This window comes from Oxyura jamaicensis, chromosome 28 (genome assembly GCF_011077185.1).
Source record: "Oxyura jamaicensis isolate SHBP4307 breed ruddy duck chromosome 28, BPBGC_Ojam_1.0, whole genome shotgun sequence".
Classification (NCBI taxonomy): domain Eukaryota; kingdom Metazoa; phylum Chordata; class Aves; order Anseriformes; family Anatidae; genus Oxyura; species Oxyura jamaicensis.
Window position 1 is genome coordinate 4,970,059 of NC_048920.1, and position 21,711 is coordinate 4,991,769.

Here is a 21,711-nt window from a genome sequence, read left to right on the forward strand (position 1 = left end):
CAGCAACATTTAACTTGTGGATTCTACTCTAGTGTTTTAGGTAGTCATAAATATATGTGAATATATATATAGAGAGAGAAAAGAATAAAGCTTGGAGGAGGGAAGCTTGGCAGAAGTTCAATGGGAAGAAGTCTCAGATCCCACCTGCTGCTTTGTCTAAATAATGTGGACAGTGATTTTGACTTCATGCATGTAACAGCTGTCTTGCTGTAAAAGTAAAAATTGTGGTACATAAGGCAGCAATAAATCCTGGACTTGGGCCTGTACCTTTTTTTTTTAATCAGCCAAAAGTCTAGATTATTTTAGGTTTCAATGCAAATACATTTTTAATTCCTCTCTGAAAAGTCATCTGTTTGTCTTAAGTGTTGTCTTCTAACTAATATTGTTTTGGTGAGACTACGGTTTGTTGCCCATATCAGGTCTACAACCATTGCATTTGCTTCCTTGTCCTCCCTCCTGGAATATGCTTGTTTGGAATTTGAGCTTGGGCACGTGAATTCTGATGAGCAAGATCCAGTGACGTATTTAAAATAAACCCTGATTGTCTGTCTATATCTCCATTGCATTTTGTCCACAATGGTAAACGTATGGTAGAAAAAAATTTTTTGAGTCTTTCTATGTGCAATGTGCAGAGTCATATATATGCAGATCTGTTGAGTTAAATAAATAAATACGTTTTGCATCATCACTTTCAGATGATAATTGCATGTTAAACTTGGCTACTGCCAAAGTGTCCTGAGGCACGTTGGCTCCTGCTGAGCTACAGCTGCTATTAATAGGTTATCACTGCAGCTTTAGAGTGTGAATATCCATTCTGGGCAGGAGGTGGGGGGAAAGATTGCTCATCATACACTGACTTGGGAAGTCTCCTGATCTCCAGCTAGTGTAGGTAATCATAGCTCATAATCCTGTTAGTAAATGGTCTGAATTTCATTTTAAATGACAGGCTGCTCAGTCTCATGATTCTAACTGGGGAAAAAAAATCATTAGAGTAACTTTCTGTAAGGATTTTTTCTTTTTTCATTCAGTGTGAATGTTTAAACTTGCTATAAATATTTGCATCCTTGTGCTATTGTTTAGTTTCAGTTGCTCCTCTGCTTTCCTGATGTCTGATTCCTGATCAGTTAGGAATAATATTCTTTGCTAGTCTCTTCTGTCATATTCGGAGGGAATTTGTTGTAAATTTGTTGTACTCTCGTGCATTATGCTAGTGTCCCACTTCCAACACATCTCACTGTGTTTCAACTCCCCTTATCTTCTAATTTCTCTTCCCATGGTACTGAGAAGTTTCCAAGATTAGCTTCACCCCATTCTTTTCAAGAAAACTGTTGTGTGAAGGAAACCAGAGATTTTTCTAAGGTCATTAGGCCTAGATAATTAGAGAATCTGTCTTGGGGAATTTTTGCACATGTGCAGTCATCAAATTAAAAAGCAGTAGTGCAATTAAGAGACAGATGGGTTTTCATGGTTTCTAACTGTAAATATCCTCATGTGGATCCAAAATCAGAGCCATCTCCAGGTATCTGGGGCACAATGCTGATGGCTGCGTAGCAGTGTTCTTCCCAGGGTACCCTTGAAGTAAGTTTTCAATCTGTGTCCCTCAGTGCCCACTGCACTGCTTCGCTGGTTATCAGAGCAGCTTGGGGCAAGCGAAGCTGGTGGTAGCTGCAGTCACACAGTGGACTCGTCCTTCTGCTGAAGACAAGGACTTGTTGTGGTTTTGTTTACCGTGGGTTGTTACAACAGAATGCCTTCCCTTGTTTCATGACAGCTTGTGTTAGTAGGAGATCATCTACAAGTCTTCAAAATAAGCATAGCAATGCTGACCCAGGTTTTTCTAAAGGCTGGGATTCAGTTAGATTGGTACCTCTGAGACCCTCTGAGAGGAAACCCCAGCAGCTCCTAATGCTGAAGATTCTCTGCGGATGAGAGGTAATGTCTGCTCAGGATAAGTGAGTAGAAGCTTGGATTTGCAAACTTGTGAACTTCTCTCTGGTTGAGTTCAGGGTGCCCCGTCCTGCTTGGAAGTCTCTGCTCTGAGCAAAAGCAGAGTGATTTATGCAGGAGTAGCATTGTCTCTTGTTGCCTGATACCAGCTGCTGGTTTCTGGGGATAAGTCACATCACCTGGACTTAAAATTCCACTGTTAGCAGCATGTTGCAGCTAGGGAGAAGGCAAGACAGCTGGTTGTCCCAGATGCTTTTGAATGCCCTATTTCAGCGGGAAACTTGATGTTTTGGTATTTGAAAAGCCCTCCAAACGTCCCCTGTGGCTTTGAAATGATGCCACATTTTGGAGGTTTGGATTCATGCCTCCAGTTATTTTTGAAAAGAACAGGAACCTAAAAATAACCATGTGTACTTTTCCAGGCAGAATTGACTGCTTTTTGTGAGCCAAGTGTTTGCACGGAGGCTGTTGGAATGAGGCGTTGTGTGTGTGAATTTATGGCTTTGTGTAGCCAGTCGGAGCGTTACCGGAGAGCCTCCCGGCCTGGCGCTGGGTGAGAACGAAGCCCTCCTCTGCGGAAGAAGGGCTTGACCTCCATAAACTGCTGCTCTGCTACGCGGGGAACACGAGCCCGCTGGAGCATGTCGCCCGGCGTGCTGCCCTGCCGGTCGTCTTTGAGTTACGGGAATCAGACACCGTTGAACGTATTTCTGCAGTCTCTAGAGCAAATTTACCCATTTGAAAAACCTGAATATAAACCTGTTTCGGCTTCTAAATTTAGAGAGAATGCAGGCTGGCAGCTCTCTGAAGCGGATTTCAGTGAGCTAATTATCCTTTTAGATAAAGAATGTCTCCTGCATTGTCTAATCAGATGAAACTATCTGCATTACAGATGGTCCCTTCCATTCATTATTCACTAAGGAGATTAAGTTTCTCAGAGAGGGGAGGAACATGACGGGGGTGGGGACATTGGTGGGAAGAGATTGAGCGCACCCCTATTGCTGTTGCTGCTGTGTCGCATGGATGTGCCATCCTGCCTGTACAGGACCGTAATGGACCTGGCCATTCTTCTACCAGCATAGTCAGTGCTGCACTTGGTCAGGAGTGAGTTAGCTGGAATTTCCTTACCAGTTCTTGTTTCACTCTTAAAATTATTATAAGCCACAGAGCTGCAAGGGATTTTGGGGGGAATTTTGTTGGGTTCCCTATATCAGTTTATACTAAGGGGCTTGGTTTCTTCCTTTTAGGCTATCATTTGTTGATCATTGCCCCCCAACTACAGTAGGTAAAGAAACTGGTTGTCAGGAGTACTGAGTCAGATAGCTCTTGTACTCTGTTTTGAATGTAGTAGACCACTGACCCAGGAATCACTGTCTTGCTTCCAGAGGGGAAAAATAACCAATTTTCTCTCAACCACAATTGACCATCTGGTTATATCTGTATTCCAGTATTTTGTCCTCGTGAGGTTTTTCCCTCAACTGTTAGCTAAGTATGAGCTAGGGTAGCATTACAATACAAAAATAGATGGGTTTAAACAGGGCTGTGGTTCATTTGAGTTTTAACATGGCTGTATTTTGCAAAAGTGGAGGGGCAAAGCAGCTTCCATGTGTGTTCTATCAAGTTAAAGTGTGGAGATTTTGCTTACAACTGTTCCTTTCCAAACCACATAGGTAAGAGAAATGTATAGTGTAATTGGATCCAAATAAAGGATCCAATAATAACCCTATTGCAACCACCTAGGTTAGATTTCAAGACCTTTATATGAAGCTTAGTATTTCAAAATAGTTTCGTGTTACTCTGGTTCTTTGTTCCTTTGCTAGACCATGGCTTTATAATCGCACCTCGTTATTTCTGAAGTGTTTTTCTTTCTCCTCTTAGTGCGTGAAAATCTTGTGTAGACGTTAGAAACTGACTGTTACATGGAAGACAGCAGTGTAGAAGCTGGCTTGTAAAAATTATTGTTAAAAAGTATAGTTACCTTGCATGTTGGTTTGCTACTGTCTTGGTTGCTCAACAAGGAAGCTATTTACTACAAGAACAGATAAGATTTTAAGACAAAATTATCCATTAAAAACAATCTAGAGATGGTGCTATTTTACACGTAGGGCATACAGAGCCCCAGAAGGAATGTTTCAGTATATTAGGTGAGAAAAATAATACTCTTTAGGGCTGTTCTGAGGTTGTAGTGAGTTTCTGCTTGAGATTTTGAAGATGTCTAGTAACACTTTACTGCTTGTAGCAGGTTGGATCTCTGAGTTCAGTCTCCAACATGTGCTTTGCTTTCACTATCGTGGGGATAGTAGAAAGTGCATTTCCCCCTCAAGCAGGTGTGATGATGCAGGTAGCCAGGTAGTCATTCTGTTTTTAAAATCTTATTTCAGCCTAGTTGGTGGGTGGAACAGATAATTCTGACTGACTAAAGGGTTATTCTAGCCCGTTGTTTTCAGCTTGTACAGTTTATAATACCTCAGGCTCTTTGCAGAGTTCTTGATCTCTTCCCCAGAACCCTTGGTGTACACTTGTCTTGGACCTCTGGCGCAGTGCATAGCAGCAGGGCACTGGGGCTTTTTTTTTCCCCTTCCTTCCCTCTTGAGAAGCAGACTCACTCCTGTTGGCAGTGGCGGCTTTCTCCTTCACAGTGGGTCTGACAGGTTTGCCTCCGTTTGCCATTGTTTCTATGGCTCTGAGTCAGATTGCTTTGCTGGGGAGTGAAGGCAGCGGCAGAAGACGACAGGCTCTGGTGCTTCACTGACCTGGGTCCCCTGACTTAGCTGGCAAGGCTTGTAAGCAGCTCGAGTGAGCCTGCATTGCAGTGCAGGCACTTCTGTGTGAGATGCCAGATCTTATTCCAGTTTAGCGATAAGCGAAATGCTCACTTCTTTCCATACAAAGGAGTATGTGCAGAGAAATGATGCTAAGCAGTCGCTCTCATTGCTTTGATGTTTGTGAGGTTGTGATACAAGCCATCGTTTTACTTGCCCCTTCAAAGTATGTCACAGTCATTAATTATGTAGCTGCATATTACTTTTTTCTCTCCTTCTTATCTTCCTCCCCCAACCTTCATTCTGCCTTACTCGTGGCACAGCAGAGCAGCGTGGCCCATCAGATTCCTCTCTTGTTTCAAAAGTACAGCCGCAAAAATGTTAACATGCAGAAAACCCGTGCAGCTGCGGGTATTAACCTGGGGCTTGGTGTGGTTCCATCAGTGAGGTACCGTGTATGTCACTGAAGGGATAACGATAGTTCTTTTCAAATACAGCATTTACATTATCTGATTTCCAACTTGAATGTGTCGGAAGCATTTGAGGTGTATGCTGAGCACCCCATGACAAGCCAGGTGCTCTCGTGCCAGTTGAAGCAAGAGTCTGAAGCTGTCGTCAGTGTTCCCAGTCTCAGCTTCGGGTTGCTCCCGATCTGTGGTAGATCGGAGATGGTGTTGGCTGGCCATTGCTAGCACGGGGCATCGCTGGTGCCTGGGGACCCTTCCCCAGTGGAGGGTGGGAGCGGAGAGGGGGCCATGGGGCCTTTGTCCCCTGGTGCCTCCGCCGGGCTTCGTGAGGCCTTGCTTTCAGCAGTGCCGCTGGGCTGACGCAGTGTGTGTGCTTGGCCAAAATGGGACGTGTAGCAGAAAAGGAACAATGTTAACTCTCGTGTGTGTGATTTTTGTGTTTCTGTCTTTCTTTTTGTTAAAGCTGGAAAGAGGTGACTTCCTCTCAGAAGAATGGAGAGAGAGAATTGCAAACACAAGGTACAGTACAGCAATTGAATGCCGCTTTATGAAGTGAATATTTGGGAGTCTGGATAATGGAAAATGGGAGGCTGGCCAGCTTTTTATATAGAATTTCCATAGCAAATACCAAAAGCCTATCTGCCAACTCCTATACTGGCCTCTTTGGATCCTGTTTTCTGACTTGAAGAATGGGTTTAAATGCATGTCCCATGATATTACATACATGGGTCTATCCAAGATAAATTCTGGTTGTACAAAGAATAATAGACCCCTGCTTGTTTTGCATACCCTTCAAGTTTGTGTTAAGAATTCTGGTAAAATACTAGTTATTTTGGCTGTTCATACACACAGCTAGGTTCACTTCCCATTAAAAAACAACAAAATCCAAGTGTGACTGTTCCAGCTCAAATTGGGAATTCATTGAAGCTGATTGTCTTGAATATTTATTTCTGTGAAGATATGTGTGGAGGGTTAAACTCATTTTTGCTGGTAAAGAAAAGGGAATTTTTGAAGGCTTTATATTCTTTTCAGCCTTATGGACAGAAAGAAGTCTTGTTTTAACATGACCTTCCAGGCCATCCTGTTATGTGGGGGTATGGAAGGCAGTTGTAGCTCTCTGAAAGTCTTCAGGGTTGTGGCAATCTATGGATTGCTTCCAAGACACTGCTTTAAGAGTGCTCCGTCAAGAAGGCGTCTGCCAGACTGACTTTTGCATTATTATGTACCTCCATTAAACTTCTGGAGCTGCCTTTTAATTTGTGGACAGACTTTGCCCCAGCCTTGCAGCACAGCGTGGTTTTCCTTTGTTGTTTGCTACTCCAAATGCCTGCTCCTCTGGTCTCTGTGCAACTTCCCCTGGAAAAAATCTTTTTTCCTTTATTTTTATCTGAAGTGTAGGGATCTGCTGGTAGATGTTTATTTTGTCTGGTATGCAGCTAAATGTATGCACACTGATCCTCAGCCACCTTGCTGTCTGATACAGAAATTCAAAAAGTAGCTTTTTTCTCACAAACGTTAGGTGTTTGTGTTTGTTCTGAGAGTGCCAACTGTTCAGCATCTGCTCTCTAACGAGGCTGCAGACTGACGCATTCAGGCTGGAGCCATCCCATCTTGGTGAGCTGAGGATCACCCTTCCCGTGAGCCAGTGGCCGGGCTCTGGAGGGAAGGATGCCCAGCTCCACGCTGTTGTGAGTGCTTGGTATTCCTGTAAATAACTGGCTGGGACTCAGCAGTGCATGCTGAAAAGAGGGCTGAAATCAAGGTGGACTGGGGCCTCCTGTGGTTCTGTCATGTGCGCACACAAAATCGTTCCAGAATGAACACTAAAAAATATATCTGGAAAGATTTTTCTTTTTCCCTTCCTTTCCTGGATGTTTTCTAGTCACGTTAATATGCTTGACTGTTCTGCAAGGCCTCTTTTTTGGCATGTGGTGGGAAGGAGGAGGAAGAAACCCCTGTGAGCCTTGACTTTCCAGGCAGGGTTTCCCAAATTTCCAGGAGCAAGGAGTAGCAGGAAATATATATGTATCGGACATAGTATATACTTTCCTTTATCTGCAGTTTTTAGTAACTTTGGCTGCTGCTCTTAAACTCGTCCTTGGAGAGCATGTTTCATGTGTGGAGGCACTAAGAGGGGAGGGTTTCAAGCAGATCTCTTGCAAATAAATCGGTTCTTCATGCTGGAACAATATGGCAGCATGGCCTTCACAGCGTACGCATGCAGGGTACTCATGACTTCTGGGGGATGCTGAGGACCCTTACCGCAGGCTGGTAGGAAACAGGTACTAGGGACATTTAGACCAAAGCCAGACTATATGGCTCCTAAAAATAAGGTGGTTTCAGCCCCTCCTCCCCCTTTTTTTTTGAATCTGTGATGTGTTCCGTTTCTTTTCCAAATGCTGTTTGTATGATTCTACCTATGTGCAGGTGTCTGTGTTTCCATGTGAGTGATGTTTTCAGGAAGACACACACACATTGGGTTTCTTAACCCAGACACAAAGATGCAACTCTTCTGTTGGGGGTTAGGGTGAAGTGCTGGGTTAGGGCAAGGAAATTTGTGCTGGGAGACACAAACCTCCTCTTTGCTTTATGGGAAAATTTAAAGCTAGAATAGAAGCTGTGATATTTTAGTGCGATATTTTAAATGCATATGAGTAAGTAATAAGATGAAACGTGTATCTGTTGTGCTGGAGGATCGTTTTCTATGTGTGGTGAGTGTGTTGGTAGTTGTCATGTTGATGTTTGCTCTCACCATGGGAGAGGAGTGAAAATATTTTGCACATTGTTTCTCTGTTGAAACTTGCTGATGTAATTAATAAGCTTGTGGTGCAAAAGCCAGCTGTATGCTGAGAGGAACTGTCAGAGCAGGCTGCCTTTACGTTTTTTTTAAATGTAATTATTTGGGCAGTATCAGTGGATGCTGAGGATTAGGTGCTGTTTTTTGTAATGATGCCAGGAGAAAACACTTTGTTAGATGCAAGTAGCTGTATGGACATGCAGTGTTTTTTGGTTTCACAAGTGCCTGTAAATGCTGTAAGTGCCAGTGGCTTATAGCAGGTGGTAAGAGATAGTTGTGCATGTATGCTTGGATGCCATGTGCCTGTTCCTGTTTATTAACTACACCATTGTCTTGCAGTGTTATTTTTGTGAATAATTTTGCCTTTGGTCCTGAGGTGGATCACCAACTGAAGGAGCGATTTGCGAACATGAAGGAAGGTAACAAATCGAACTTTAAACCTTTTTCCCTTGGTTTCCTGCTGCTGTGGGAGCTGGTGGCAGTAACAGCTTAGTTATGGCCGTCGGGAGCCAGGTTGGTGGTTTCCTTCTGTGCCATATGGATGAACGTCTGCACCGTGATGGTGACTTTTTGGGCTTTTTATGTCCTGTCTTCATATGAGCCACCAGTCTATGTGATTCCCTGAAGGTGGCTCTGCACATGAAGACCTTTTGCAGTGCTCTGTGTGGCAGGAGGAGCAACTGGTCCTTGCTCATCTGTTGTGGGGACTAGCAAAGCTCCTGGCTGTGGGGCTCCTGTGTTCAGACACTTGGCACCAGTGGTGGGGAAGAGGACACCCAACCGTGGAGACTGCAAAGCCACACAGGCTTGGCTTTGTGCATCCAGTTTCCATAATTGCATACTGAATTCAATTACTGGATTCTCCTATTTAAAATTGTCACACTTAGTACTGGGTATTAAGTAATTAGTATTAAAATGGGGACACTGTTGCTGGTGATGTCTTGTGTGCTTCCTGAGAAGTTGCCTTGCAGGCACCAGTGACTGGGTATGTCCAGTAATGCCACTGCAGCCCTTAAGTTGCCTGAGGTAGTTTAGTGTCTTTTTCTTTCCTCTTAACCACTTGGATGAGTAACAAATGTATTTGGTTATGGCAGAAGTTACAAAAATAAATATTTCTAAATTTCAAAAAAAAAAGTGTGGAATGAACAAAGAAACTGTGGCTTCCCATAGGACAGTTTTGTGCAGAAGTAAATAATGTGACTTTTGGGCTCTGATGCAAACTATAAAACCCCCAAACCTAATGCCTTATTTAACTTTAGTGGCTTTTAAATTTTTGTTAAGTAGTAGTGGCTTGGGAGAAGTGGTAAGGTGGGGAATGTTGCAGAACTTAGAAACCCAAGTCCTCTTCCTGGTTCTGTTTCAGAACGTGCTCGGTCTGGTGCATTTGACTGAAAAAAAATAATAAAAGTGTTCAATCTTAGGTTTTACAGACCATAACTGGAATAATGTTGTTCCTAACTGAATTTTCTGTAAATTGCCACTGAGAAATGTGTTCCTTTTTTTAAAGTGTTTTTAAGATCTATCACTTTTAAGTGACATGGCTACCTAGCAGGACTGTCATATTGACTTCTCTGGATGCTGTCAGTATGAGCTTTAAGTAGCATTTTTTGGGTAATGATACACTAGTGATAGTTTTAGTAGAGCTGGTCTTTTAAAAGTTATATTTAAAAACTGGTCGTTTTTAAAAAACAGTAGAAACTGACTTGCTTTTTTTTTTTTTTTTTTGTCTTTTTCTAGGTGGGAGAATTGTGTCCTCAAAACCTTTTGCACCTCTAAATTTTAGAATTAACAGTCGAAACTTGAGCGGTAGGAATGCCCTTTTTATTATTGTTCACTACAATTATGCCATATTCGTTACCTGAACACGTGGGTTTTTGTTGCTTTTTAAAGAGTTGAGTAGAAAAATGCTGTATATTATCATAGCGCATGTGCCAAAGCCAAATGCCTTTTAAGAAGAGCTCTATTTTATGAGGTTCATCCTGATAGCTTTAGGTGTCTCTGATGTTGGTGTTTCCCCTCTTCCTGGGCTTTCGTAGTTGTCATTTATAGCTGAAGAGAAAAAAGGTGTTTCGAGAGAGTGATTCATTTCTTCATTAACTACAAAGAGCTACAGTGACTAGCTTGTATGCAAGTTCCTTGTATCATAGCTGTCTAAATTTGGACAGGTGAATCCCACCAGTTGTGATTTAAAAGGCTTAGATGCTGAAGTACTCAACTTTGGAATGCCTTGTGCTCTGCGCTGTGAACTGGTCAAACAGACCCATCCCATAAACACCCAGTTGCTGTGTCTGTTTTGCTGCCAATAGAGTTTGTTTTTTCTTTCCTTCTGAACATAGTAGACTTGATATTTGCCAATGTTATCCTTTGCAAGTATGTGAACTGCAATTTAATGAGGTTTCGAGATTACTAACACTCTGTATTGTTGGTTTTGCTGCTGACCTTTTTTCATTTTTTACTGTTGAAAGCTTTGCAAGCAGTAGAATGATCCAAGCCGGGTTTTACGTGCATTTACTGTGTCCAGAGCACAACGTTCCCTAGATTTCAAAAACACTTTATTCCCCTCCTTGTACAAACATGGCCAGAAACATATGGAGTTACAAATCTCAAGTTCTCTTTTCTGTTCTTGGCCTGACACTTATGGTAAACTGCTTTTCAAGAACAGTAATTTGAAGACTGTCATTAAGGCATTTGACTGAAATAGTGCCATTGTGAGTTATTTTTACTGAGCTTGAGTTGTTGTGAATGTCCTGAGCATCGGACACCCCAAAACTGCCGTTTTCTTCCTGTTTGATAATCTTTTCTGTGGCATCTGGTTGTTTGGAACTTTACTAACCTTGCTTGCCAATCTTTGTAGACGTGTACATGAAAATAAAACACAGCAGAGGTGTGCTGCTGGAGGTCCTCAAACCTCCAGAGAGCTGAGATCCATCTGTCATTTTTCTAATAAGGCAAAGAGCACCTAAGTGAAGCCTGTTGCCTCTTTTATAGCACACCAGAACTAGATGGAATAGGAGAAAGTACTTTGGTGGTTTCCCTTAGGAGACCTGCCTATGTAAATATTTTTTTTTTCTTTGGCTTCTCAAGCCTTTTCTTTTCTGGCTTCCGACCATCTTATCTCCCTCTTTTCTAGGTTTGGCAGACTGCAGTTATTAAAGAAGTAGTGAGGAGGCTAAGTGGCCAACGTCCCCCCCCCCCCCCCCCAACAGCCTGATTATGACTGTCAGTTGGGCCAGCTCCTTACTCTGTTTCAACCTAAATGAATGCTGAAGTTTTATATACCGTTACTTAATGCTTGATGTGAACATTGATACTGAAATTATATAGAAAGAGCTAATTAGGGTTTGGGTGTGTCAGGTTGCTTAGCAAAAGAATAGGTAACAGCTTCTGCTAAGAGGAAGCTCTTACAAGGATTCCAATAAGAGGTCCTGAAAAGAAATTACCATTGTCTGTTACAAACAATGGGGGAAAATCATGGAAATCAGTTTTAGATCCTAATCCCATTCTGTGACTGTACTGTATTTGGGAAATACCAATATCAAATGAATGTGCGTGGGCTGCTGTAGGCCTGGGGCTTGTTCCAGTCTTAATGGATTGTTGTAAATGATGCTTCCAGGGAAATGTCATCCACTTAGAGCTTGTGGCATAAAATGTGCATATCCGTCACATGCAGAGATGGTGATTCACTCTGCTGTGCTACCTTTATGCTGCTGCCTTTGAAGGCTTTTTGTAATACTTTAATTCAGCTTGTCGTCTTATTCTTTGTGCCTGAGTGTCTGTCTCATGTTTTGATCTAAAATATGAATAGTTAAGTAAATTTAACCATATAGTGGAAATGATAACCATTTAGAAAAGGAGTCAACCTTCTTCCTCAATATACCAATTTTGTCTTAGTAGTTCCATCTGGAAAAAGAAATGGAAATGTGGGAAGAGTTGGACAAACCAAAGCAAGTATTAGAATGTGGTTAAAATAGCGACTGAAGTTGCTGAATCCTAAACCTTGCTTTTTGACTCCTCTGGGTAATTTTCCCTTAATTAGAAGTGTACCATAATTTCTTTTACAGTCATGCCACTTCTTTAGTGTTCAGTGGTTCTGGAAATAGTTAGGCACATCCCATACCTATTAATTCTAGGGAACAAAACAAATACAGGCAAGAAAGCAAATATAAAACATATTTGTCTTCAATCCAAATTGAGTGCAGTTACAGTTTACATGGGTTGGATCTAACAACATTCTGTAACTGGTCCTATCTAATTAAATCCTGTCTGTTAGAACAGATGAAAATAGACGTGGGAATGTCGTGTTGGTTAAAAAATTGCACTAACACATCATTTTACTCTAGAATAGCTATCCCTGAGCAAATGAAAGCTAGATCAGCAAGAGAACAAGGAACTGCTTTTTAAACTCGCTGCAGCGCTTTCTTTTAGGCCACTGCTGTCTGTATGTGAAGCTTAGCGTTTTGTTGTGAGCAAGCTTTTACTGTCATGGCGACTTTTAGCTGAATAGAACTAAGTGGCAAACAGAGCAAGCTCAGGCTCCCTAACTTGACTTTCTTCCTTCAGATATTGGCACTATAATGAGAGTTGTGGAGCTATCACCACTGAAAGGGTCTGTGTCATGGACCGGGAAACCAGTTTCTTACTACCTGCATACTATTGACCGAACCATAGTGAGTATAACTACTGACCCGTTGATCTCTGGCTGCTTCACCCACTCTGGAATCAGCATGGAAACTTCAGGCAGTACTATGGCAGTCTGTTAATTACTTGAAGGTGTATAAATTTACATGTGTAATTCCTTGTTGTGTTCCAGGATAGCAGCAGTGCGTAGTGGTGGTCTTGTACTGTAGCTTACACATTAAGTGAAGACTCTGGGGGTCTTTAATTGTTTTCCTTTGTGGTGTACAGTCTGCCATAGTAATAATCCTCAGTTTTAATTGATCTTTCAGTTGATGGTAGAACCAGCCAAAGCTCAGTAACAATGCTGATGCATTTGCTGTTTGTTTTTGTCTTTTCTGTTATAGAAAACAAAAACAACCCGTAGAAACAAACTTTTGTGGAAAAATACTTTATTCCTATGCTGATTTTTTTTTTTTTTGCAATATGATACAGTGTTTTTTCTTAGTCTGCTTTAGTTCAGTAGTGCTTTTGTTAACGAATATGCTGGAGTGCAGATAAATATTTTAGTGGAGTACAGGAGTGAAGTAGTTTCATTGAAAATAGCCTTCTGCTGAGTGGAGATGTATTACACAAAGCTTTAAACCAAGGATAGGCTGTGGTGGAGACGATAAAACCTTGTTGAGGCTTGGATTATGTCCTGCTACACAATGTGTTTGTCTCTTAAAAAGAATGAATATAAATGGCTTCTTGATGTAGCTTATCAGAAGAAAAACAGTTAATTTTCTGCATTTGTCTTAAATTATTTTATTCTTATGTATTTTTCTATAATGACTTACTGAATGACTATCTTTGTATTTGCAGCTTGAAAACTATTTTTCTAGTCTCAAAAATCCAAAACTCAGGGTAAGTTTCAGATACTTTTTGTACAAAATCCAAAATAATGGGGCAGCCAATCTGAGGACTTTAGTCACTTGTTAAATGTGTAGAATTGATAGCAAATGGAGTTTTTTTGGTACGTAAGGAACATGTGCATGGAGCTAATTGAAGCAAAGCATCATATGCCATCAAACGCTAATACAATAATGTTAGAGAGCTTTATAATAGGTAATTAATGGGCCAACCTCATGGTGTTTTTCTCTTGCCTTGGAGACTTTTAAAGAGCTATTTTTTTTTTTTCATTAAAGAACTGAAATTTAAGAGGGAAAGGGTAATTTGAATCTGTCCCAGTGTTCAGCTGCATGAAAATGAAGCTGAAGAGCACTCTGAGCTTCAACTTTTGGGACTTGCTATTTGAGCTGTGAAATGTGTTGTCAGTTGCTGCAGACTGTGCTATCACATGTGGAATTAAAATGCCGGAGGATTTTTGAGACTGGGCTTTATCCACATGAAATAACCGATGGTGCTGGTATTCCCAGTAATGGAAAGAAGCAAGGACATGCAATTCAAAACTTCAGGAGAAGATTAGTCTTAAAACCAACTTGCTTAGTAGGTGTTGAAAACAGACCAGTGGTACCTTAAATACAGAATGGCATCCATGTACTTTTGAACTACCCTGCTTTAAATGGTGAGGCTGTTTAAATCTGCCATTTATGCAGTCTGGTTGATAAATTTCTCAAATCGAAGAGGTGTTGGAGTTGTCTGAATTTTTGTGTAAGTTTAACCTCACCTGGAAGGTACACGAAAGGCTTTTAGGGAGCTGCTTGAAATATCCTGGCCTTAGTGGCTAGTAGAAAATGAAGTTTCAAAGTTGCTTTTATGATGTATTCCACGGACTTGGTTAAAGTTGAATTAGATGATGATTAGTGGCTGTGCCATTAAAAAACTTACATGACTTGAAAAGTGATACATGAAATATTGGGGGTATAGGTAAAGATATTGTAATAGTTACAATTTGTGTTACTACAAAAAGGGACTTGAAATGCTAGTATATGATCTTGGGGGGTAGACTTGGGAGGTGCGGCAGAATAAGGGAAGAGGTTGGGACTTAATATCCTTTCCTTTGTGGCTACATGTTTGAAACCCCTTATAGTGGGCAATGCAGTGCACAAGGAGGACTTGCACTTATCTTCCTTTTCCCACTGACTGTAGCCTGGAGCAGGGTGAGTGTTTTTCCCCAGCTGGTAACAAAGTTTTCTTTCTTTTTTTTAAACTTGGCTTTATATGATATGAGTACTTACACCTAGCTCTCTTAGAAGACTAAGTCAGGAAATGTAGGCATCTGTGTTAGTGCAAAATATAAGAACAAATTTTTAAATTGTGGAAAATATTTGCTCAGGAGGAACAAGAGGCAGCTAGACGTCGTCAACAACGAGAAAATAAGAGCAACACAACTACTCCAACGAAGGTTCAAGAAAACAAGGTGACTGTCCAGCATTTTTGTAGAGCAAATCTGTTTTCTCTTGAGCTTTAAATGAATTCATAATCTGTCAGGAAAAGCCTGATTCTGTGGGAAGACTGTGTTTGTTCCGAGTATATAAACTGGTATCGCTGTTGCTGTGGACAAAAATATGATTGAGTGACACTTGGGAATTGCACCAATAATTCTGGAAAAAAAGTATTGGAAGTTGAATAGAAGAGTTGGTTGACCACCCTCGCACTGGCTTGCAGAGCTTTTCCTGAGTCATAAGCCCTTGAATGGAATTCAGTGTGTGCTGAGTCTCTTGCAAAGAGTTACTTCCTTTCTCCTTCAGTTGCATGACAGTATTAGAGATGCAGCAGCTATTCATGCACAAAAATATAAAGCATTGAATGTACTTTGACTTTTTAATTAAATTTAGTTGAAGAATATAGTCAATAGAGAAGGTCTAATCAGGTTTTCTTAGACAACAGTTAGACTTCTTTCTCTGTAATGAGTAGGTCCAGAAGGGAAGTAGCACAACTTGGGTGTTGGAGACAGCTCTAATCCCAAGCAAGTCTATTTCATTGGCAAATTATTTAACTGCAGTGTATTGGTTTACTTTAATAACTTTGTTTAATAGTTTAATAGTTTTATAAGTGCATGCTTATAGTGAAGGCTGTGTATGTAGGTAGAAAAGACTAAAGGCCTTTTGGCTTTTAAAAAATCTCTTAGGATTCTGGTGCTGAAGAAGAAAAAGCTGGGGCAAATTCTGTTAAAAAGCCATCTCCCTCTAAAGCACGGAAGAAAAAGCTAAGTAAAAAAGGAAGGAAAATGGCAGGCAGGAAACGAGGACGTCCCAAGAAAATGAACACTGCAAATACAGAGCGCAAGACTAAGAAGAACCAAACGGCACTAGAACTTCTGCATGCTCAAACTGTCTCACAGACATCTTCATCCTCTCCTCAGGGTGAGTTCAAAGCAGGCATTAGGAGAAGCCCTTCCCTGCCATGTGAGCATAGATAAGGATCTGAGGCTATGAATGAATGAATGCACAGAGGTCATTCTTCCTTTAGTGCTGGGTTTAGTTTGGTTTTGTGCCATAACTTCTTCCTTACCACCAAAAACAAAGTGCTCCTGGAGGGGGGTGGTGTGCCTCTGTGAGGTGATGGTGACTGAAACTGTCTGTACGTATTTGAGGAGGAGCTGGAGCTGTGCTGTGGTTGACAGCTTGTCTCGGGGGCTGCTCTTCTAAAGATAAGCTGTAGATGCCTGTCCAAACACAAGTTGTTGTAGCGTGTTTCTCTAGCGAAGTTACTGGATCTCTCATTGTAAATGACATGCCTTTGAACAGTAAAGCCTTCCGTGCCCTTGCCAGAAACAATGAAAGGTTATCTTTTTGTCTCTCTTCAGATGCATACAAGTCACCTCATAGTCCATATTACCAACTACCTCCTAAAGTGCAAAGGCATTCATCTAACCAGCTACTGGTGACACCTACCCCACCTGCACTACAGAAGCTGCTAGGTATGGCTGTAATATAGTCACAGTGTTCGTGACGGGGATTTTTCCTTTGATGTTTCTAAGCATAACCTAAATTGAATGGCTGTTAATAGACAGCTACTGTGGAAAGCTGCATATTGAACAGGACGGGGCCAACTTGCTGCTGAAGTTGATGTCTTGGTCTGTGTTTGTTTTTGATGTTATTTAGCTCTCATTTGGCACAAATGGAAAGAAATGGATTTAGCAGGAATACAAAATAACTTTAAATGGAAGTGACTAGTCAAAAATAACTTCATTTTAAATGAAACCATTCTTTTATTCTTAAGTGATACAGTTTTGGACAACACCACTCCATTTTCCCTGTGAAACTCACAGCAAAGTCAAACAGTAAGGAGATTCTGTCTGAGTGTTTTTTTTGGGTCACAAAGGTGGTGATTGGAAAATATTTTCTTTATATAAGAGTTGATTTAAAAAAAAAAAAAATCTTGGGTGTCGTTCCCCCTTGATCCTTTCTACTGTAATGTTTCCTTCTGTTGTACAGACCTAAGGCACCTGTGATGTCCTTAACTTCTGCTCTCTTCCTGTAGTGTTATGGTTGTGAGTGACTTCTTATTGTAGAGAAAGAGAGAGAAAAGGAGTGAGTTGGGTGTTTCCTGGGGAGCGGTGGGGGGAATGACACTTCTCTGGAAGAAACCTTGCTGCAACAGTCTGTGTAATGTCTGTTGCATGTTTTGGTTGCCTGCGATTGCAGCAGACTGGACTTAGTCATGTGGTTCCTTTCATGATGAAAGGACCCCAGGAGGGTGGGGAGAAAGAAGGTGTTGCACAGTAGGAATAAAAGGAGTGTGAGGATGAGGAGCAAGTAATCCCTGGAGAGAGAAAGAACATGGGCATGGAGCTCGTGATCTCTGTGGGGGCAGGAGGAATACAGCAAGCCCCGTCTTAGGATGCTGGGAGAATGAGTGCTGTGAGCTCAGTGCCCCTTTCAGCTGTTACAGCTAGTCTTGTATTGCTTTTACTGACAGTGCATTACAAACTGTTCAACTCCACTTTCATCGTGCATGCGCAGCATTAGCACCTGTCACCTTCCTCATTTTTGAGTGCAGCATCATGACTTTCACTGGATTACCTATTAAAGGTAGCTAATGGATCCAAGAGTTCAGCTTGTACCAGAAGACTGTTTTTCAGCATGCTTTAAATTGATTCTTAATGGCTTGGTCTTCTTGAGAATCCAAATAAAAAGGAAGTGAGAGCAAGGGTGGGAGGTCAAGAGAGCAAGCAGACTTAAATAGGAGCATTGCACTTTCTGTCACTTGAAATATATCATCTCCTTGATTCTTTTGCAGACTCTTTTAAGATCCAGTACATGCAGTTCATGGCATACATGAAAACTCCTCAGTATAAAGCAAGTCTGCAACAGTTACTGGAGCAGGAAAAGGTAGGTGTCTTTTGTAGTTTCTAAACAAAATTGCCAGCCCACCAGATACCTTAGCTGTAGGGGGAAAAAAGGGTGGAGATTGGAATTGTGTACACTTAAACACCAGTACTGCACCAGGCCAATTATAGAGACTCTGCCAAAGTAATAATTACACTGAATGACTGTATGTGGGGCTTTTATTGCTAACTTGGTCAGTCTACATGCTTGAGTTTTTTATCTGCAGACTGGGAAAATGTACCATCTCTCTTCCCTATTGTGCCCCCCCCGCCCCTCCCCCTCCGAGAAGGCTCACTTCAGTGTTTCTGTTTTTTCTTCTATTTTGACGTGATGCTGTGTGCATAAATGCAGGAAGCTGGTATCTTGAACCCTGTCCTTTTCTCCTATTTGGGACTGGCAGCTACTTTTCTTCTCTAAATGTCTCATGGGTCACAGGAGCAAGGAGCGTGGTGGTCAACTTTTCCAGCAGTATGCACTGCCTGAATACATTTCTGCCCTCCCCTTAGATGAGCTTCCCTGTGTGGATGCATCCTGTGATTTGCCAGTAAAACTGCTCCGAGATAATTAAATTGTGCTTAATCTAGCTAAAGGTGGTAGCAGCTCTGTATAAGGGCTGCCTTTAAAAAAAAAAAAAAAAAAAAGAGGGGGGGGGAGTGAGGAAAAACTACAAACTAATTCTCTGAAGTTAAATTTTCTTGGTTTTGACAGCTTTGTCTTTTCCCACTGTAGGAAAGCCTAAAACAGTCTGAATACTCTAGCATCAAGATGGTTCATTAAACTTGCAACAAATTAAAGTATGGGATTTAAAAAAAAAAAAACACAATTTGTTGTATAAATGACTTAAGGATGCTTCAGTCCATTTACCAGTGTTTATAGTCTTAATATGCTAAGATTACATGGGTGGACAAAGTGTAAATTTACGAAAATGTGAGTTGAAGTACATGGAAAGGCAAAGAAAATACTGCAGCTGTGAAATGTGTGGTGTTTTTCTTTGCTGTGGAGCCATCTCTCCAGCAGAGGGAGGAGATTTACTGCCTAAACACCTTTTCTTCTTGTATTGCCTTACCTCAGTTTTAATTGCTTTATAAATTAGTCCCGATGAAAGAGACTGTGCTTGCTATTTGTGTGGAGGAACATTTCCCCATAGAGCTCAACTATAACCTTTAACATCTGGCCAATTCCTGCTTTTGGTAGCTCCCATGGAAGATTTCCTTGTCCTTTCTGAAAGTGCCAGCGTAAAGCTGATTTGTTTTGTGGGATTTTCCATAATGGGAACTCCTTTTCCAGATGAGAAAGGTTAACTTGTGCTACCTCATTCGTTACTGAGAATGGGCTGATGCTGGTGTGCTGTTCATGCAGCCTTTTTTTTCTTATGGTTGTTCCCATTTGTTTTCATAGTCAAACAGCACTTTGAATTTCCCTGTTTTTTTTTTTTTTTTTTTTTTTTTTTTGTGGAGTAACATTTTTTACTACTTCTATGCTTGTTGTCAGAAAAGTCGGCATAAATTTGACTTAGCTTCATGCACAGAAAATAGAGTGAGAAATGATGGTGCACAAATATTGTGCAGTATGCTGGAAGCGTAACTTGAGTGTGGAAAAGCAATCACCTCATAGTGGTGTCTGACAGCTATTTCATACCTTGACATTGAAATGAGAAATTTGGTGTGAAAAGATTTTTTTAATGGAGTGTTATACTGAGCAAGGCTAGTTAAACTGCACAAAGCAGAACTTTCCTGGATGAGGTGCTGTTGTATATGCTATTTAATAACTCCTTCTAATGTGAGGTGTTTTTTTAAGTACAATAAAAATGTTTTGATAATACAGTTTTAAAATAAGATGCTTTGAGCTGCTAGTTCACTTAGAGTACCCTTAGATGGAGCTGTCAGCTCCTCCACTGCTTGTAAAGGATGAATGAAATGGCTGACGTTGAAAGCACAAACCACTTTTTCAGCATCACCTGTGGCAAGCAGTTTAGCTTTGCAGTGACTCAACTGTTTTCCCAAGTCATTGCCGTGAATGGCAATATGAGCTGTGTGCCAGGGCCACTGTGTTTTTCACATGTACTGGACCTGCCAGCACTGCAGCTTCACTTCATTAATGGACTGCTTGGAAGATCAAGGCATTTATTTTGCCCTTGTCCTCAAGTTTCTCTGGGCTGACAGCTCAGTTTCTGCATGATTCCTGTTTGATTTCAGCAGCAAAAGTTGGAGAAAAGTATAATCGCCAGAACTCTTTATTCTCCCTTCACTCATCTTCCAGTTTGGAACTGGAAAAAATTAGATTCCTCAGCCAGTCCAGTTCTTGCACTTTGCTGCCTGCGTGGTGTGTGACCGTGAAATGAGTAAGCAAGTATCTAGTTAAGTAATGTAATGGGCAGGAAATGTTCTGCCAGTGGAAGGGTTGGGTGGCCTACTGAAGTAATTTTGGCATTAGAAGTAAAAGTTGTTTGGCTTATTTATGACTTTCCTCCCACGTCCCCCACAGTGTATTTTCATTTACTGAGTGTCTTCCATGAGACATGGGTATTGTGTAGGGAAATCTCAACTGGGGCTCTGGAGATTCAGATTCTGTTCCCATTTTAGTAACAGATATCATACAGATAATCTTTTCCAGTTCCATTTCTGCTCTGTAGGATGCAATTATTACTACTTCTTTACAATGTACTAGGAGGATAAAAATGAATTTGACTGTCCAAATTATATCTTACCATATAGCAGAAGAAACTACCCAAAAGCTCTCTTCAACCTACTCAGTTTCACCAAAGTGTTGAATGTTGAATACTAATAAATAGAGTCTCATAGAAGTCTGAGACAGCTGGATTTTTCATAGGTTTTTACTCTGAGCACAGTCACACACAACTTGCTGTACAAACTAGATGTAAACATCTTACCAAGAGGGGTTGTGCTGCAGTTGATGCTATATATATATTGTCTCTTCCCTCTTCCAGGAAAAGAATGCACAGCTACTGGGGACAGCACAGCAGTTATTCACCCACTGCCAGGCACAGAAAGAGGAAATCAAACGTCTTTTTCAACAGAAACTTGATGAGGTAGCAACCCTAGGCTGGTGGAAGTGTGTGCTTGTTCGTCATCTGCAAGCAAATGCTTTTGATTAAAAATGAGCATGTCTAGAGTAGTCTCAAAGTAGTCTCCTTTTTGCAGTAGGTCATGTTAAATCACATGGAATCTTTCAATATTTGATTAGGTTTGATTTTCATTGAAATTGTTGTGTGATACTGTATCCAATGGAAGGGGGTGACAGATCACAGCACTATCGTATTTTATTAAAGGATCCACCCACAGCTAGTTGAACAAACTCAGTATTACAAATACAAGTTTGGAAGCATAGAAGGAGACATGGTAGCTCTACAAAAATAGAGTTGTTCTGGCTAGCAAGAAACTAAATGCCAGTTTTAGAGTTAAATTGCTGGAACAGCAGCTCCAAATAAGGTACTTCTGTCCTTTTTCCCTATCCCCTAGTGATGACGAAGTGCTTTGGAGAATGCTGGGGGGCTTCCTGGAAGCTGCAGAAGTTCTGCAGTCTTACTTTTGAATGTGATGGTTGTCTGGAATTAGTGTGTCAAGACCTTACTGAATGATCTCTTTCCCTTTCACCCTCCATGTTGTAGTTGGGAGTTAAGGCTCTGACATACAATGACCTGATTCAGGCTCAGAAGGAAATTTCTGCTCACAATCAGCAACTGAAAGAACAGACGAAACAGCTGGAGAAGGATAACAGTGAACTCAGGAACCAGAGCTTACAGCTGGTGCGTATGGTGCTTGTCTTTGAGTAGCAGAGTGGCGCTCCCATCCGTGTAAGGAGGACAGATCGTGAGCTGAGGGCTGCGG

The 21,711-nt window shown here is 41.3% G+C and overlaps 1 protein-coding gene across 7 annotated transcripts in view; it reads left to right on the forward strand.

Annotated features, from left to right (window-relative positions):
- The window catches only part of DOT1L (DOT1 like histone lysine methyltransferase), a 74,167-nt gene that overhangs the window by 31,253 nt on the left and 21,203 nt on the right, over positions 1-21,711 (forward strand). For 6 of the 7 annotated variants that reach the window (XR_004756361.1, XM_035348113.1, XM_035348111.1 and 3 more), the window contains exons 8-18: positions 5,640-5,695; positions 8,313-8,392; positions 9,711-9,779; positions 12,534-12,640; positions 13,452-13,493; positions 14,866-14,949; positions 15,661-15,895; positions 16,339-16,452; positions 17,775-17,866; positions 20,811-20,912; positions 21,492-21,629. Coding sequence is in view for 6 of the 7 variants with exons in the window: in XM_035348113.1 (XP_035204004.1) it covers positions 5,640-5,695; positions 8,313-8,392; positions 9,711-9,779; positions 12,534-12,640; positions 13,452-13,493; positions 14,866-14,949; positions 15,661-15,895; positions 16,339-16,452; positions 17,775-17,866; positions 20,811-20,912; positions 21,492-21,629 (1,119 nt within the window). In the remaining variant the exon portion in view is untranslated. The other variant, XM_035348116.1, reaches the window with a different exon arrangement.